This window comes from Mus pahari, chromosome 20, assembly GCF_900095145.1.
Source record: "Mus pahari chromosome 20, PAHARI_EIJ_v1.1, whole genome shotgun sequence".
NCBI classification, from domain to species: Eukaryota; Metazoa; Chordata; class Mammalia; order Rodentia; family Muridae; genus Mus; species Mus pahari.
In genome coordinates this window covers 40,773,552-40,793,490 of record NC_034609.1, presented here as the reverse complement: position 1 = coordinate 40,793,490, position 19,939 = coordinate 40,773,552, and the positions used below count along the sequence as shown (strand labels likewise).

At 49.1% G+C, this 19,939-nt stretch overlaps 1 protein-coding gene across 1 annotated transcript in view; it reads right to left on the bottom strand.

Annotated features, from left to right (window-relative positions):
- The window catches only part of Plcg2 (phospholipase C gamma 2), a 131,530-nt gene that overhangs the window by 63,216 nt on the left and 48,375 nt on the right, over positions 1–19,939 (bottom strand). Inside the window, exons 3-6 of the mRNA XM_021220278.1 lie at positions 10,150–10,293; positions 8,874–8,967; positions 7,895–7,942; positions 831–915 (exon numbers count right to left, since the gene is read on the bottom strand). Of these exons, the coding sequence (XP_021075937.1) occupies positions 831–915; positions 7,895–7,942; positions 8,874–8,967; positions 10,150–10,293 (371 nt within the window). The remainder of the gene's footprint in view (positions 1–830; positions 916–7,894; positions 7,943–8,873; positions 8,968–10,149; positions 10,294–19,939) is intronic.

Sequence of the window (19,939 nt, the reverse complement as noted above, 5' to 3'; positions counted from 1 at the left end):
AACCACACAGGGATTAGTAATAACACTTTCCTCTTCTCCCTCTCAGTCTCTCACGTCTGCTTTCTGTCTTGATGAGGGTAATGTGGGGGGATGGGCAAGTCCAAGAATGGAGGGTCAGGACCAGCATGGGTCAGCTGTCCCAGGAACTCACTAGTACTCAAAGGAATAAAGTAGTTCAGCAAGGGGAAATCTCATGCATGACATTAACATGACTGGGTGAGCCTCCTATGGGGTTACCCGGACCACGTGTTCATCTCCCAACAGCATCTCTCTGTGGGAAAGTTGCACCTTCATCTCATCCATCCATCCACCCTTGCTCCCTGCATCCCATCATTCCTGAGGCAGAGAGACTTTGCTGGCTGTCCCACCCACATCTCAAGAACATAGCCTATTTCAGTGACGGGAGGGAAGAGAGGACAACAATTAGGAAAATGAGCGGTTAGAGCAAGAGGACAAAACACAGTGGCAGATGTCCCCGGTACCCTCTCAGAGGCAATCTGCCACAGCAGTTTACAAAGGACCCGTGTGCTCCTGTGACGAAGGTAACCAACTGCGGGAAGGTCTAGGAAGTGCTGAAAGGCAGACTGGTTCAGACAGATCTGCACAATGTCCCAAGTCACACCGCCCAGCAACATAGTCTTCACATGCTCTGTCCTCAGGAAGTCCTCCAATAGTCACAGGGCTCCACTAGATAGACCAGGACTAATGTGCTCGGGAGGCAGAGGGCTCTGTTGGATGCCATTCCACAGAGCCCCAGGCCAGCATGGGTTCCTGAGAGAGGCACTAAGCAAGCCTAAATTCTTGTCCCCCAGCTGAGCTGCCATACTTACCACCAGCTTGTCCTTGAGAAACTTGATGCCGCTCACTTTGAAGTTGACCAGGGGCAAGATGGCCTTCAGCTCCCGGAGGCTGATGCTGCAAAGAAGGAGCTCTTGATCCCATCAGCCTCAGGGGGCCAGAGTGGGTAGCATTGTCCAACTCTACCAACCCCCGCCTTGGCACCCCTCCATGAGAAAACCAACTAGAAACAAGACCCTTCGAGCCAGAGGAAAGGAACAGCCTGATGGTGGAGGCTGGTCCCTACCCCTCAGCAATGGTGGTAGACGTGGGTCACGTGGGAGATGGCTCTGGAAGCCAGTGCTGTGGGAGACCCAATGGGGTTTGTAGAACCCACTGTAATCATCAGGTACCCGAAGAGTCTCAGAAAAACGCTCACGTGGTTTCAAAGCAGAGTGAACTGGAGAGGGGCAGATGGAAAGGCAGGCGGTACCTGCTATGTGCCAGGCAACTTGGTGTCATCTAAGCCATGGCACTTCTCCACCCTACTCGCATGTATCTATATGCACACACAGCACACCAAGCTCTAGCCCCTGGGTTCAGTAGGGGTGGAGGCTGCAGCTGGACCCAGGGTGGACAGTAACAGCCTAGATCCTAACCAAATCCCGCAATAGTCATCAAGCCGGAGCAGGTGGTATCAGAATTTTCCAGGAGCACTCCAACGGGACACCCATCCAAAGGCACCACGGAAGCAGGGACCAAAAGGCTATTTCAGGTTCTTCGTGATAGGAACAACTGAATCCCCTCCCAGAACTCTCTCCTCACTCCCATCTCTAGGAACACACACCTAACGGGAGTACTCCCCGGCAACTGGAGGGAAGGAAGTCAGTAGCTCTTAGCCACACCTGCCTCATAAGATGGAGAGTGCCTTTACTCACAGGCTCATCCCATGGCAGGGGCCCCCAGTACCCGGTGACAGGTCCAAGCTAGAAAGTAGATTTGACTTTCTAGACCTTCATTCCAGAGAGCTGGTGGGCAGTGTCAGATCTCCACCCCCAAGCCCAACCCCACCCTGGAAGCAAGAGTAGGTCCAGCTGCTTGCACACCCTGTGCCTCTTTATAGTCCCCAGCATCAGCTTCCTGGACACAAATCAGAAACTCAGATCCCATCCTAGGGCTCAACCAGAAACCAGGCATTGTGAACGACAACAAAAAACCAACTTCTCCCAAGGGGCAGCTGACACCTGTCTTTCATACAGACATCATCAACCAATCACCATAAAGCCTGGCTGGGTCCTGGGTGTCTTCAAAGCCACACCCATCACCAGAGGAGCCCTTGAAACCTGCCTGCTTAGAAAAAAAAAAAAAGCCCACTCTTACCTATGGCTATTTATAATAAAAGCAACAATAAATGTTTAATGTGGAATGTTTTCTGGAAGCCAGACCCTATCTAGGCACTTTACAGTGTGACCTCACTGATTCCCACAAGCCGGCATCCAGCCAGGATGCCAGGTAGAGAGCGACATCAAGGCTCTCTGTAGACAGGGAAACTGAGGAATAATCAATTATCCCAAATATCATGCAAGCAGTGTTACAGTTTCTATTACTATCTGTCTGTCTGTCTCTTCCTCCCTCTCTCTCCCTGTTCCCTCGAGCATGTGTGTGCGTGTGTGTGTGTGTGTGTGTGTGTGTGTGTGTGTGTGTTGGGACAGGCTCTCACCATGTAGTCCTCAGCATCTGAGGGCAAAGATGACAGGTGTGTGCCTCCAAACACAGCTAACCTCACAAAACTTGCTAGAGCGGTGCCTATGTTCTCTATTGGTGCTGGTCGGCACACCAGCAGCCAACCCCACACAGCTACTGTGACGGGTGAACTGGGCCACACACTGTATCTGTCATTGGCCCATGCACTCAGCAGCCCCTACATTCACTGCAGAGATCAAGGGCCCTGCTACTTGCAGCTGTTTAGGGACCACTACTTCCCAAGGATTAGCCAAAATGCAAATTCTTCAGGGTCTGGACCCCCACATTTAAACTGGCAGAGGAGGAGGAAGAGGGGTCCGCTTCATCATACCCTCAGGGATTGAGAATCCTTTTCCCTTGAGAACTGATTTCTCAACCCTGGGCTACATAGTGAAACATTGTCTCAAACGAGATAGCTGGGACTGAAGAAGTTACACTGGCTCCTGTTCCAGAAGACCTGGGGGGGTTCCATTCCGCACACCCACCTGGCAGCTCAGAGTCATATGTAACTCCAGTTCCAGGGGAGCCTACTTGGCCTCCCTTGAGCATCAGATACACACACAGTGTGAACACATACATGCAAACACATTCTTACAAAATAAACCATTTCTTTAAAAAAAAAAAAAAATCCCGTACCTACAATGATGGCCCAATGCAACGGAATCCGCACAGGTGTGGCTTCGGTTATCAACCGCATGAAACCTATTTGCATCCAGGAGCTAAGAGAGCTCTCCCACCTGCAGCGCCCCCCCCCCCATCCCTGCAGACCCAACAGTCTTCCCTCATTCCCTGCAACTCTGAACAAGAAAGTCTGTTCTGCTTATGCAAATTCAGTGGTATAACCCAAGGGGCAAGGATGGAGGGAAATCGTGTTGATAAGGATGAGGAAGAAATAAACCACCTGGACCCTGCTGAGGGGGACTGTGTGAGGACAGGACCATTATGGAAAACAGCACAGGTGTTCCTCAGAACGTTAACCAGTTCCCACTGATCCAACAGGAAGGGCAGGGCCCCCCTGCCGGTGTTTCTACCCGTGTGTGTACCCTGAGTCACAATGGCAGAAGCCCAAGAGAGAGCAAACTTTGGAATATTATTCGGCCTCAAAAAATAAAGTGGTTCTGCTACTCCGTCGGAGGCAGGGAGATCACAAGTCTAAGGCGTGCTACCTAGACAACCATGGGAGACCCCCTGTCTCTTAAGAGAAAAAGTAAAAAGAAGGCTTCAAGAGGGTGTAGCTCCACGGGACAGTGCCTGCCCGCGGTGGGGAAAAGCCCTTTGAGAGCCTGACTCCAAGTGAAATCAGCAAGAGTGTGAGGGTCAGCGGGTTACGGTTACATTTAGAGGAGGCACTGAAGGCAGCCAAATCGAACAGGAACGTGACTCCCAGGACCCCAAGAGGGAGCTATCAGCTTACAGGTGATTCTGCTAGATTCCTCCCAGGGAACTGGCAACAGCTTACGTCATCATCGGAGCCCTCCCCTCTCTCTCCCCCATGTGTTCCCAGCCGGGCTCTCCCCTGCCTTCTGCCCTCGTGGCTCTGCTCCAGTCTGCCTGCCTCTACCCACCCCCTTTCTCCAGGTCTCTTCTCCAGGTAGAGACAGAGAGAAAGGCAGAGAGAAAAAGGAGTAGAGGCCGGCCGTGAGCACGTGGAGAGAGAGCGGGGAAGGGGAGAGAGGACGGAGTGAGAGCAAGAAGGCAAGAGCAAGAGAGAGCAGAGGGAGCGAGCAGCCACTTTTACTGTGAGTCAGGCATACCTGTCCGTTGCCAGGTAACTGTGGGGCGGAGCTTAGACAAAATGCTAACACGCCCCTCCCTTCCCCCAAATAAACCTCCCTTATACCAGGTTTGTCTCATGGAGTACCTTGGCATGGGCCCACCAGGAATCCCAACCTACCGCCGCATTGTGTTTCATAAGGGGGGAGGGGTAGGGGAGAGGGGGCCTGTGGAGTCATAGTTTAATGATGACCCTGTCCATGAGCTGGAACTTGCCGTCTGCTCACGAGATGGAACACAGCAACAGTTGCACAATGCTACGAACACAATTAACCCCACAGAACTGTGCACTTAAAATTCTTACAAGGTAAGTGTGACACTGTACGAGCCTTACCGCCGTTTTAAATTCTTTTTTTTTTTTTCTTTTTTTCTTGCAATGTTATTGGCTAGGGGAAGGAACAATGTCTGCAGGGGCAAGCAGAGCAAGCCTACAAAGAGTGGTGTGTTATCCTCAACACGCTGGCTTGCTTTAGGCACATGACCTGATTTCTCTGGGCCTCAGTGTCTTTTTACATGTAAAATGGGTGCCTAGCTCACTGGTTGACTGGGAGCATTTGGTTGGCATGGGATGTGCCTAATCCAGTGGCTGTTACCAAGCAAGTCCCATCACAAAAGCCAGCTGCTACCATTTTAACCCTAGGAGAAGTTAGAAGCTGGACAGGGCTTGGGCCAAGGAAAACATCTGGGGTCGGGCTCCACCTGAGCTGGGCCAGTCCATTCTTGCCTCTGGCAGCTTCTGTTTCCCTCAGGGAAACGGGCTTAGTCAGAGGCTGTGGGAGACAGGAAAGGGAGGGAAACTGGCCGGACTGCTCTTTCTGGAGTACTCCGGGTCAAAGTTCGTTTTGAAGTATCCCTGTAGCCTCCTAGAGAAGGTGAGCCTTTTCAATTCTCAGTGCTGACAAGCAGCAGGGCCTGCTGGGAGGAGCTGGGTGGAGGGACAGCCAGGAGCACCCCCAGAAACAGGTCCCCTCTGGGCAGATGGGAAGAGGGGTTTCTAGGCAGGATTGAAAGAATCCATCCCCAGGAAGAAGCAGGCACCCATCTCTGCTCCATATAAAACACGAAAAGAGGACAACTCCACCACCAGTGTGACCAGAGTGACCCCCTTCTGTCACCCTGAGCCAGTCTGCACAGTGAGCAGTCTCAGAGAAGACAACAACACCCTAAGACCTCAGTGTGTAAAACCCACGACACCCCACAAGCTCAACCCGGGTGACACACCAGAGGGCAGCTGGGAGATGACAGATGGGAAGGAGAGGCAGAGGGGAGAAAGCATGTGACTAGGGGGTCACAAATGCCCCAGCTGGGTACAGTAAACAAGAGACAGAAATGAACAAGAGACAGACGGAAATGCCAGACACAGAGTTACCTTTATGATGCAGGGACAAAATGGGGAAGCTGGTGTTGGTTGGTTTTGTCTCAAATAGGAAAACCAAAATAAAGGAAGGACAAAGTAGTTAGTTAGCTAGTTACTTATTAGCTAACTAGTTAGTTAGTTAGTTAGTTAGTTGAGGTAGGGCTTCACATGACCCTAGCTGGCTCCCAACTCTCTCTACAGCAGACAATGACCTTGAACTTCTGACCCTCCTACGTCAACCTCCTGAGGGCTAGGGCAAGGAGCCAGCCAGTGTTCTGCAGTTGTGCACCTCCACCCTTGCCAGGATGGAAACATACAGGATAGGCAAGCACTCTAACCAGAAAAGCTATAGTCCGGTCTCAAAATAAACCTTTTTAAACAAAAGGTCCAATGTGAGATGTTCTGCAGTTGTGCACCTCCACCCTTGCCAGGATGGAAACATACAGGATAGGCAAGCACTCTAACCAGAAAAGCTATAGTCTGGTCTCAAAATAAACCTTTTTAAACAAAAGGTCCAATGTGAGACAAAAGCAAGACAAGGATTATAAAGAGTTAACACCATCCTGCAGCCAAGGTCTCCATGCAGGGTAGCGTTTGCTTGCTTGTCTGTAGGGATCTTTTTTTTTTTTTTTTTAAACAGATTTACTTATTTAATTTAATGTGTATGAGTGTTTTGCCTGCATATATGTATGTGCACTACATGTATGCCTGGTGCCTGTGGATTTCAGAAGAGGGCATCAGATCCCTTAGAACTGGAGTTACAGATGGTCATGAGCCCACCATATGGGTGCTGAGAATCAAACCTGAATCCCCTGCCTGTGGAGCCTTCTCTCCAGCCCCAGGGTGGCTTTTATCACTTGGTTATTAATTAGAGGAAGGAAATAAACAAGAGGATAATCAGTCACCAACTCAGAAAGAAAGGCAAATTTAAACAAAGGATGCTACGGCCATTCTTCCTCCAGGCTAACAAGGGACAAAGATCAGTGCAGCCGAGACAGTGGGCAGGTCAGTGCCCTCAGCGCCACAGCTGGAAGTCACCCCTGTCACCATATCTGCCACCTTACACCGGGAGCTGGCATCGGGCAACTAAGGATGTCCCCCGACTCACATGTACAGTGCCCAAGTTCACACTCCAAGGTTGGCTCTCACAAAATTAACATGAAGTCCGAAGCTACTATGTGTCTACCAATGGGGAACTAGTTGCTGGGTGAGCACTGCCTTTGCCTAAAGAAAAACCCAAGCTGAGTATCTGGTTTCTAAAACAAAACAAAACAAAACCAAAAAAAAAAAAAAAAAAAAAAAAACCAAACAAACAAACAAAAAAAACAGGCCTGGAGGTACAGGTCTCTCAGCTCAGCTATGTAAGGGCCTCAGGCAGGAAGATTAAAGTTCGAAGCCAGTGAGGGCTACAGAGAGAGTTAGAGGCCAGCCTGGATAATGTAGAGAGATTCAGTCTGAAAACAAAAAGAAGCTAGAGACATTAGAACACTAGACATCTAGAATGCACCAGTGAAGGGCTGTGGTCATGGCTCAGGGAAAGAGTGAATGGCTAGCTTGCAGAAGACCTAAGGTCCAATCCTAAGAACAGAAAGAGGGGGTGAAGGGAGGGAGAGGAAAATGAAAAGGAAAGAAGGGAGGACAGAAGGAGGGAGGGCAGAAGGAGGGAGGGCAGAAGGAGGGAGGACAGAAGGAGGGAGGGCAGAAGGAGGGAGGGCAGAAGGAGGGAGGACAGAAGGAGGGAGGGCAGAAGGAGGGATTAAGCAGAGAATCCGACAGAGACCCTGTGTGCTGGCCAAGTCCCATCCTCCAGGGACTGTGAAATACACAGAGGGGCTCATCATCACATCTTACCCTCATCCCTGCCTAGAGCCACACCACTGTCACCAAACAAAGCTTGCTCCCTCAGGACCAGTCTCTCCCATCATACATTGCAGACACTGTGGTCACAATGTTTCCTGCTGGGTTCCCAGGATGTGATAGGTGTTCCAGCCTTCGTGACAAGGTCCCAGTCCCCATGTCAAATGTCACCTTGGCAGCGTGACCGGAGCTGTCCATCAGAAGCTTCACTCATTCAGAGGATTTGGTCGCCATCAACCCCAGAACCTGAGACCCTTTCAACCACAGGGCATATAGTGACCCACCCCACCCATCCTACCCCCACCACACCCATCCCACCCCACCCCACCCCCAACCACTGAAACAAGCAAGTGCCACAGTTCAAAGACAACTGCTGATGGGCCTTACCTGTTTCTGCGGGTTTGGTCTACCGAATAAATCTGTTTCCGCAGCCAACTGCAAAGAGAATGTGAAAGCCAAAAAGAGGGAAAAGTCAGAAAATACTGCAAATCCAAAGAGCTCTAGGGAATGAGGACAAAGTCCCCAAAAGGAGAAGAGGTCCTCAACGTCCTCCACAAGGCTGCTTGGGGACAAGGACTCCACCTGTGGCTGAAGACCCCTGTCTGAGCCCCGAGGGAGCGTCCACGAGCTCAAGTGACGTCTCCATAAAGGACAACTCCTCATCCCTAATTCCCAGCCAGCTGAGAAGAAAGAGTGGTGCACGTGGGAAGGCGTTGGTTTACTGGGGGAAGGGTAGCCCAGCCCTGGGTCCTAAGCACACATGTCACACTGAAAACAATCCTCAGAAAGGCCTTCACCCACCACCAAGGGGTGTCCGCCTCCAGACTCCGCTTCTGTCCACTTTAATCCATCTTTACATCCTTTCAGGAGAAAGACTTACCCTTCACACATGCACGCATGCATAGATCCACACACAGATGACTACACACGTGTATACTGAACACACACACCACCTAGAAACACACGTATACACACATGCACTGTGAACATATGCACAGATACACAAATATATACACATCTATACACATGCATGTGCCCACATAAATACATGCACGTGATAGGCCTATAGAAGAATGCTTGCAGGTAGATATTCACAGAAAGAGTCATTTACACATGCGTATGCACATAGACACCAATGGTTGTTTCCATCTCAGCTGAAGAGCCGTCTTCATGCCAAAGGCCAAGGCTCAACACTAGGGAGAGAGGCTCTTATGTGGAGCACTGGCGAGTTCTTAGCCACTATCAGGTGCTGCTGCACCCAGGGCACTGATGAACTTGGGGACTCGATGTCCCATTTTCTCCCTTTGGTCTGTCCCCCACAGAAAGGCCCCAGAACAAGGGAAGACAATGACAGTGGATTGCGCACCTCTCAATCATTGTGGGGGTGGATGCGCTCATCGCTTCCTGGTGTAGGATCTTCAAGCCAGAGAGCCACTTCACCGCATCCTCCTTAGAGTCCGCTGTAGACAGAATGGGAGAGGGGGCAGTGAACTCTGGGTGACTCTTGTTGTTTCTGCTGGGGGCTGGAATCTGGAACGTTGTGAATGGTAGCTTAACCTCTGAGCTCTAGATGGATACATCATTGAGATGGACAGAAATCCCATCTCCAGATATGTAAGTTTATATGTTCTCACATGTGTATATATATATATAGGTACATATGTGATATATGTATGCTGTGTCATGTGTATAGGCATGTGTGTAGTATGTACATGAATGTGCTGTGTGCATATGTGAGTACTGCACAAGTGTTTTGTATGTACATCCATGTGCATTATGTGCATGTATCCATGTGTGCGCTATGCAGAGGCATATGTGATGGTTATATGCATGTACATGTGTTTATTGATATGTGGATTCATCTGTGTGCTTGTGCATGTGTGGTATGTGCACACATATTGTGCTTTATGTGCATTGTATGTGCTATGTGTGTATGTTATATACATGTTTACTATGTTCAAGAATGTGTGTTGTATACACGTATATGTGTCATGTTCAGGCATGCATGTATTGTGCCCATATGTGCACACATGTATTGCTGTGTGCAGCCATGCATGTATATACTGTGGGCATACATGTTTGTGCTGTGTAAATACATATAAATGTATGCTGTGTATGTACTTGCATATATGTATGTACTGTGTGCATGCATGCATGCTTGCACACTATATACATGCATGTGTGTGCATGCATCCATATGTGCTGTGCTCATGTATGCCCATGCATATATGTGTATGCTCTGTGCCTGCATATGCACCCAAGGTCTCAGGGCAGTCCATTCAGATGTGCAGCAACCACTGTAGGAAAACAAGTGACATGTTTGTCCAGCAGAGCCTAGCCTGCAATGACCACGTTAACTACCTTCATTCAACTCTCAGCTTGAGCCAGGCAGACGTGTAACATACAATGTCCCAAGGAGAAAGCCACATTGCTGTCCCCAGTTCACAGCCAAGCAAACTACAGCTCAGAAAGGTTAAATATACATGCCCAAAGACACAAGTTACAAAGCAGTAGGGTGGAGACCCAAGACCAGGGGTCCCAGAGCACAAATTAGCAGGCATGAAATATGATCTTTCTCAGAAGGAGGAGGAGGTGGTGGCAGGGGGTTGGGGGGAGGGGTGGCCAGACAAATGTGCACCCACTTGCCAAGCTGAGCGTGCTGAGGACGAACTGGGTGCCGTAGAGGATGGTGAAGCAACATTCTGCCTTGTGACGGACAGTCTTGGCTCGCTCAAAGTCCTTGGAGTTCTTCCCCGGACGGATTTCCTTAATTTCCATGATGTCCACTTAGAGAAAGCAGATACAGTCCATCAGAATCCCCAGTTCCCTGCAGAAGAGGGTAGAGCCCTGCCCTGCAGCCCTGGGACCCCAGCGCCTTGGTCCTAGAAGACAGCCATGAGTCAATCTATGACCAGAGTCCCATCTGAGCTCAGGGTCCACTCCTCCCGAGTGTGGGCAAGAAACCAAAAGCCACCAGGCTTCTGCCACCTCCCAATCGGCCCAGGAGGAATGGTGCTATGGTGTGATTGTTAAATGTACCCCAACACTCATGTATCTGTCAGAAGCTTGAACCCAACACTGAAAACAGACATCAGAAGTGGTGCTGTGAGGAGGTCGCTGGATCAGAGTCCAGGCCTTGTCGATGAACTGGTCAACTGACGGGTTTAGAACCTGATGGGTCATTAGGAGTGCTAGACAAGAGGTGGGGTCTGGCCAGAAGAAGGAAGTCATTCCTCCATCCTCCTCCCCTCACTCCACCTACACTCCATGAGATGGGCACCTGTGCTTCACCACATGCTCCCCTCCTCCCTGTGTCACCACAGCCCAGGGACAACTGAGCCAAGTGGCCATGGACTGAAACCTCCAAAACCAAGGATCAAAACCGAACATCTTTTCGTCTCTCAGTGGGTTGTCTCCGCGGTGTTGTCACAGCAATGGAAAGCTGGTTGACACAAAGGCTTTGGGGATTCCCTGCTTCAGCCAGCATCCCCTTCCCAAGATAGACACAGTAAACTAGACCTTTGAGCTTTGCCGATGGAACTGGCCTTTCAGGACAAGACCCAGAATACTCTATCACAGCCAGAGAGGGACTGATGCTCACTGGCAACCTCTCGGGGTGTTGCTAAGAGCACCCATGCCAGTGACTAATTCTGCTTATGATCTTCTTTTCCCTTGAGTCCCAACAGCCCCAAATGCCACTTGATTCAACTGAAGCAAGAAAAAAAAGGGGGGGCGCTGAATGGCTGCTTTCAGGTGCCAAGGCTACAAGGACCAGACGACCAGGATGCCCGTTGCAATGTAGCATCTTCTCAGCCAAATATGTGTGGTGTCTTCACCTAAACAAGACCTGCTAATGCCACTAGCTGAAATAACCAGCATGGATTTGGGAAATGTCACAAGACCCCCACCCCCTAGATGAGTTACAGGCAATCAATGCCTGCTGAGAGACAACCAGTTTTCTCCAGGGAAGGGCCCCCTATGAGTCACCAGGTCTCAAGCAGACTTAGTAGATAAATAGATATTGATAAATTGATATAAGAGGTACATAGTTTATCTCTGACCCCCCCAAATCCCGGGACACAATTCCTAAAACTCATAGTATCTCCAAATGGATATGTCTTTCCTGTGACCAGGAACTCTCCTGATAAGTCTCAGGATGGGAGGTGGTTGACAGAATAGCAGGTGAGTTCAGGATCTAAACTTTCAGCCCCACCCTCAACCCTCGGGGAGCAGGGCCGGACTGAGGTAGAGGTATCACCGATGGTTTAATGCACTGTGCTTCCAGGCTGGTGAGATGGCTCAGTGGGTAAGAGCACCCAACTGCTATTTCGAAGGTCTGGAGTTCAAATCCCAGCAACCACATGGTGGCTCACAACCATCCGTAACAAGATCTGACGCCCTCTTCTGGAGTGTCTGAAGACAGCTACAGTGTACTTACATATAATAAATAAATAAATTTAAAAAAAAAAATGCACTGTGCTTCCACAATGAAGTTTTTACATGAGCACAATACAAAACTCAGGGCACTTCCTGGCTTGTTGAACATACGAAGGTTACTGGAGGATGTAATCAGGTCAGGCTACATGGAATGGGACTGAGACAGGACTCTCCATACATATCCTTCCCTGGGCATGCATCTCTGCTCTCTAGACATCTACCTGCCTCTTCTGTAATAGATTTTACAGTAAACCAGGGAAGATGACGGGTTCTCTGAGGTCCGTGAGCCATTTTAGCAAATTCCGCAAATCCTAGGAGATGGTTGTCGTCATAAGTCTGTAGTTGATCAGTAAGAAGGAAAGAATCTGAACCAGTAAAGTGAGGGGGGTCCCAATGGGATGGATGGTACCCCAGTCTGTAAGATCAGACACACCATCTGCCAAGAACTATCAAAACTGTACAGAACCAGAGGGCACCTAGCTGGTGTCCACTGGAGCACTGCTGGCTTGCTTTTATAAGACAAGGTGGTGATAGAGGCAGAGAAGAAGGAAGAGGGAGAAGAGGAGAAGGAGAAAGAAATGAATAGGACAAGCCAGGCGGTAGTGGCACACACCTTTAATCCCAGCACTTGGGAGGCGGAGGCAGGAGGATGTCTATGCATTCGAGATCAGCCTGGTCTACAGAGTGAGTTCTAGGATAGCCAGGGCTACACAGAAAAACCCTACCTTGAAAAACAAAACAAGGAAAGAGAGAATTTTCATAGCACACATACCAGAGAAGGCCGTCCACTTCGAGTGACCCATGCACTGAGTTGTAACGCCTCACAGATATGCACGGTGATGCGCACAGCCGATCTCAGAACATTTTGTGGCACAGCAGGGGGGGGGGAACCTGGACCTTCACTGTCACACCACTCCACCCCATCCTCTTTCAGCCCTGCACTAGCCGCGCCAGGAGCAACCACTAAGCTGCATGTGATTTCTACGCACTCAACAATTCTGGATATTTCATATACATGGAATCAAGGGACATGATCTCTGGTCTGGCTTCTTTCCTATGGCATGACCTTTTCAAGGTACACCTGCGCTGAGTGGGACCATCTCAAAGTCTCCCTGTTGCTACAGAGTGAATCAGTACTCCAGTCATGACTATGGGTGATGACACACACACACACACACACACACACACACACACACACACTCACCCGAGTACTTGAATCCCTCACTTTCCCTTCCCGTTCATCACCCACGGATAAACACTTGGCTCTGGTGACGAGGCTGCTGCGAAGCATCTAGGGCAAGTGCTTGTTTGGACATGTGTGTTGCATTCTCTTGGGGGAAGATTATAGGCTAGGAACCAGTTCTCCATCCATCAGACCCTTGGGGATGCTGGGATGGCAAAAGACTTCAAGCCCAGGCCCCACAGGTTGAAGGTCACACTTCCCATCCCTGGAGGCTGCATCACCAAGCCCTTCATATCTGTGACTGACATTTTCCTGGGTCTATGAATGAGCAGCAGGTGAAGTCCATGGGTAGCTGAGGTGTTCTCCTCTCTACTCATCATCATTCAGTGACCAAGAGCTCCCCAGAAGATAAAAGGCCCTCTCTGTCTATGGGGGTGTGTCATTAAGACACGTCCATCTGCAAAGCTGAGATGTTGGTGTGGCATCTTTAGTGACATGCCCAGCAGGAACCCTGTAATAAGCAGGCTTATCTCACAGGATGATAACCCTACCATCTCAGGCACAGAGCAACATAGGTACCATATGACCAAAGGCCAGGGTAAGAGCCTAGAGTTGGGTAGACAGACACCACAGTCCTGGGTTCATCCAACTCACAAGACATGATATGGCTGGTGTTCAGGCTGAGGGACTCTGAGGCAGCCAGCCTGGGTTTGTCATGCAACCTCCCTATCAGCGGGGTAGCTTCAGGTAGTAATTTCACTCTGTCTGCCTGTTTCCCCAGATATGAAAGTGATAACATCACTCAGAACTTGTGTGTGTGTGTGTGTGTGTGTGTGTGTGTGTGTGTGTGTATAGTGTTCCCAACTAAGACAGCATCTAATCATCTTCAAAGAGGAGATGAAAGGAATTGAGATAGGATCTTGATGTGTAACTGAGACAGGCCTCAAGTTCACAAACCTCCTGCCTCAGTCTCCCACACGCTGGGATTACAGGTGGATATCTATACCTAACAGCTCCTAATGAAGTTTAGACTAAGTGTAGAAACGTGTATGTATGTTACCTATATACATTCTTAAATTCTTTTGGGGGGGAGGGGAGGAGAAAAGGGTTTATTTGGCTTACACTTCCATATTATTGCTCATCACGGAAGGAGGTCAGGACGGGAATTAAAACAGGGCAGGAACCTGGAGGTACCACCACCAGGTTTACAATCCAATCTTATGGAGTCATTTTCTTTTCTTTTCTTTTCTTTTCTTTTCTTTTCTTTTCTTTCTCTCTCTTTTTAAAATTGGATATTTTCTTTATTTACATTTCAAATGTTATCCCCTTTTCTGCCCCATGAAACCCCCTATCCCATCCTCCCTCCCCCTGCTTCTATGAGGGTATTCTTCCACCCATCCACCCACCTCCACTCCCACCTCCTCGCCCTCAGTTCTCCTAGACTGGGGCTTCTGTTGAGCCTTCATAGGACCAAGGACCTCTCCTCCCATTGATGCATGACAAGGCCATCCTCTGCAACTTATGCCATTCTTAAATTCTTAACACAGTTGAACAACAGTACTCAGGAATCATAATAAAAGAATAAATAATAACACGGTGTGGGACCAGCAAGATGGCTCAGTGGGTAAAGGCCAATGGCCTGAGTCCAAGCCCCAGAACCTACACAATGGTAGGAGAGAGCTGACTCCTTCAAGTTTGTCCTCTGACCTCTAAACCAAAACGTTCAGTTCTCGCTATCCGGATATCCACACTACTGTCTGCCCAAAATGCGCCCTCCAGACCTCAGACCTCCTGTAAGGTGTTCAAGTACAGGCACCCACACGACACAAACAGCGAAGGCTTGCATCGGTCAGCAGCCAGAGAAGAACACGCCCACTGCTCAGCACGCTGAAGAGCATCATGTTTAAAACCTGGTGCCCCCCTCTATGGGGTCCCTTCTGACACCTAATGTTGACAGCTCAAAAGGCTGGTACTGTACTAACGGGGGTGAACTTCAGTTACTGCTTCAACAGATTGTTTCATTACTGTTTCCACAACACAAAGCAGACCACGCATAGAAGAACATGGTAACTCAGAACTCTACTGTGAGTGCCTATGTGTGTTATATGACGGTGTGCATGATTGTGTGTATACATGGAGGGTTCCCTTGTACGCACATGGTGCACACAAAGGCCAGAGGTCAACAGTGGGTATCTTCCTCTATTGCTCTCCAGATTGCTTTTTGTTTTGTTTCATTTGTTTGTTTTGTGTGTGTGTGTGCGCGTGTGCACACACGCATACACACTCACATGCGTGTCTCAGCATACATGTCCAATCTAAGAATAACCTGTGCGTGTCAACTCTCTCCTCTTAACTTGTGAGTCCCAGAGATAAAATTCAGGTTGTCAGAGTTGGGGGTAAAAACCTTTACCCTCTGAGTCCATCTCTCTAGCCCTCCACTTTACTTCTTAAACTTACTTTTATTTTACCTGTGTGACGGTTTGTCTATTCTTGGGCCAGGGAGCGGCACCATTTGGAGTTGTGGCCTTGTCGGAATAGGTGTGACCTGGTTGGAGTAGGTGTGTCACGGTGGGTGTGAGCTTAATACTCTCACCCTAGGTCAGTCTTCCACGAGCAGCGTTTGGATGAAGACAGAGAACTCTCAGCTCTGCCTGTGCCATGCCTGCCTGGATACTGCCATGCTCCCACCTTGATGATAATGGACTGAACCTCTGAACCTGTAAGCCAGCCCCAATGAAATGTTGTTTTTTTATAAGACTTGCCTTGGTCATGGTGTCTGTTCATAGCAGTAAAACCCTAACTAGGACAACCTGTATGCCTGTGTACCACATGCATGCAGTGCCCATGAAGGCCAGAAGAGGATGCCCTGAAACTGGAGTTCAGGTAGTTGGGACTGACCATGTGCATGCCAGGAACCCAACCCCAGATCCTCTTTAAAAGAAGCCAGTACTCTTAACCACTCAACAATCTCTCCCGAAAGCTCACCAATTCAGCTAGACTGGCAGCCAGTGAGCCCCATGGATCAGTCTGCCTCTGGCCCTCCGGCTCTGTGGTTACAGCTACATGTTCTGTGTTCAGATTCTATGTGAACACTGGGGATCCACACTCAGTTCCACCTGCTTACCCAGCAAACACTTCTCAAATTAGTCATCTCCCCACCACCTCTGCACCGTGTCACACACACCACATTGGATTGGCACAGCTGTACAATGCCTCACATAGACACCCTAGAGAAGAATAGTTTATTTTAGCTCCCAGTTGCAGGTTTTACTCCCTCATGATGGATATGGGGGTGTCAGAGAAGAGTTCAGTCAGGAGAAGGATTTAGGGGAAAGGGACACAGACAGACAAACAGACAGACAGATGGATGGATAGATGGACAGACAGGTGAACAAGAGGCCCAGGCAAGATATAACTCCAAAGGGTATACCCCAGGAACATTCTAGCTAGTTCCTACCTCCTAAAGTTTCTAGAACCTTCCAAAAGAATACTACCAGCTGAGAACCAGGCCTTCAATACATGAGTCTGTGGGGAAGGGCTCTTCCATTCCAAATCATAACACATGCCCAGCAATTACATTACTAGAGCATGAAAAAAAAATAGTATTCCTTGAGTAGATGCTCTATAACTGAGGGGAGTGGGGGGAAGGAGACTAAAAGAGTCTGCTCTGAGTGCTACATAGTGCTCAGGAAATTGGTTGTGATGCTCAGCCTAAGTGACAATCCTACAGTCTTTGCGACATGAATATGACAGAATATATTGCTAGCCCCACAAACGGGCCTTCCTTCGTGTCCTCAGAAATGTCTTAGATTCGGGGGCTGGGGAGATGGCTCAATGAATGGGTAATATGTTTGCTATGCAAGTGTGAGGAGCAGAGTTCAGATGCCCAGCGCCTACATAAAAGCTGGGTGTGGCCACACGCATCTCTAAGGCTGATCTTGGGAGATAAAGACAGGTCCTTGGAATTCATGGGCCAGCCTAGGCAAATGGGAGGCTCCAAGTTTAGTGAGAGACTCTGTCTCAAAGAAAAGAATAGGATGGAGAACAAATAGAGGCAAATACACACACATCACACATACACATATACTCACATATACACATGCACACAAACACATGCACATACACATACACACATTACACACCACACATATACACATCACACATACACACATCACATACATGCATACTGCACATACACACACTCATGCACATACATGTACACACACATACACACATCATACATACACATACACACATTACATATCACACATACACACACACCACACATACACACACATACACACATCATACATACACACAAACACATGCACACACATACACACATCATACATACACACAAACACATGCACACACATACACAAATCATACATACACACACACATATATTCAGTTCAGCCAAAGAGAAAGAGCCATATTTGTACATGTGTCTGAAACATCACAAGAAGACAGCAGACTCTCCACCCACCCACCCCAGTTTCCTGACAACAGATACCGCTAATGGGAAGGATATGGGGCAGAATGGTCAGGGGTCATTGTCTGTGCTGGTGGGGATTTCTGCCCCAAACACACAGTTAGTAAAACAATCACCTGCCTTTGCAGAGCAAGCTAAGAGTAGCTGAGCTCAGACCCTGTCTTATGTGGTGGGGCTCGGTGGCTGGGCTTCCTGCTTGTAGAAGCAAGATAACAGCCACAAAACGAGGCCTGGCCTTTGCATGCCCCGCCCCTTCCTGGCATCATCTTGGGTCTTCCCCAGATCTAGATACCCTCTGCACCCTGGTTCCTGGAGTTAGCGACCCTTTTACTTCCTGTCCTCCTCACCCTTGTGGGGTATCCCCATCAACACTCCATCTTGGTCCCTTGCCTTATGTCGTCCACCCTTGGTTGCCCTGCCTGGGATGGGACACAAGACTTCATAGTCGGCTTTTTACCAGGCATGGTGGCTCACATCTGTTAATCCCAGGAGGCTGAAACAAGAGGATCAGGAGTTCAAAGCCTGCCTGGGCTGCTTGAGACCTTTCCTCAAAAACAGAACAAAAGAAAGAAAAACCTTCCTGTCTCCTTGCTTCTCTCTCTCCTGATCTTCAACCTCCAGCAGTGTCCCCTGGGGGTGTCCTCCTATCCTTCACACCTAGAGCATGGTTCTCTCTCCCCCTCTACCTGACCTTAGGTGGCGGCACTGTTTGCCAACAAACTGTATCTTCATATAGCCTCAAGACATAGTCAAGGGGAAAGACAGATGGAAGGCTAGACAGCTGCACACACGTGCTCCCACCTCCTTGCCAACTCATCATCCATCCATCCACCCATGTAGTCTCAGCACCACAAGGAGCCAGCACCGGGGAGGTCAAGATGTCGTGACAAACAAGGCTCTGTCCCAGGAGTTCTGAGACTAGAAATAGAGAGCAGTCTCGCCAACACATATATGTACAGGGAACAACAATCTACATATATGTACAGGGAAATGGGAGGCCAGGAGGGTCTGGTACCTACAGGGGAGAATCCTGTTCTGAGTGGCCATGTGTTTGTATGGCTCAGGTCTTAAAGATGGGCCCAAGTAGGGAAGAGAGAACAAAGCCCATGAGGACATCCTGGAGTCCAAAGACCCAGGTTCAAACCCCAGCTCTGCTTTCTACTGTTATGTATGGGGACCTGGCTTCGTCATCTCCCCACCTCAGTTCTGCATGAATAGAGACCTTGTTCCACTGCTCTGTGAACCACAGGAAGCAAGCTGCAGCCCCAAGACATCTCTGTCCAAGTTACTTCAGCTACCAGGGATGACGTTCCGGCCACCTCTCAACAGTTCCTTCTGCTGCTTTCAGTTTTATATAAAGAGAGTCAGGGCCGAGACAGCTCAGCCAGGGACCCTGCTGAAAGAAACTAAAGATGCCAGGCTGTTTCACATGCAACTGCGTCTGACCAGAGACTAGAGACCAACCTAGACCACGGCAGCCCGAGTAGCCTAGAGCCTTGGAAGCATCCAGAAGACCTAGGCTTGAAGCCCCAGTCTTTCCTGGCAGGGGGGACCCAGGGTGGGTCACTCTCTTCTGGTTTAGCTGCCATTGTTCCATGGATATAAAATGCAGAGCCAGGTATGGCCTTCTGAACAAAGCCTAGGATATTAAAATTTGCTTGGGAGCTGGGCATATAGATCAGATGGGTAAAATGTTTGTCCTGCAGGCATGAGGGCCCAAGTTCAATCCCACATAGTGCACATAAAAAAAAAAAAAATAGCCGGGCGTGGTGGCGCACGCCTTTAATCCCAGCACTCGGGAGGCAGAGGCAGGCAGATTTCTGAGTTCGAGGCCAGCCTGGGCTACAAAGTGAGTTCCAGGACAGCCAGGGCTATACAGAGAAACCCTGTCTTGAAAAACCAATAAATAAATAAATAAATAAATAAATAAATAAATAAATAAATATCTTAGCATGGTGATGCATGCTAATGATCCCAGCGCTGAGGAGATGGAGACAGAAGAATCCATGAGGCTCACTGGACACTCAAGGTTGTTCTCTGACCGCCACGGGCAAGAGTACACATGTGTGAATGCATGAGTGTGTACACACACACACACACACACACACACACACACCTTAGCACTAAAGATGGAGAAGAAAGACTGCTATTACTGTCTTGGTTAGAAAGTGACCCCACAGTTCCGGAATCTGTACTAAGAGCCACAGGAGAAAGCACTTATGCCTTCTGCTTCCACGGAAAGAGTATGCTGGTAACCACAGTGGTAGCTGTTTGCTAAATGTTTTGTGTTCCTGCAGAGATGCTAGTCCCTGGGTGGGTT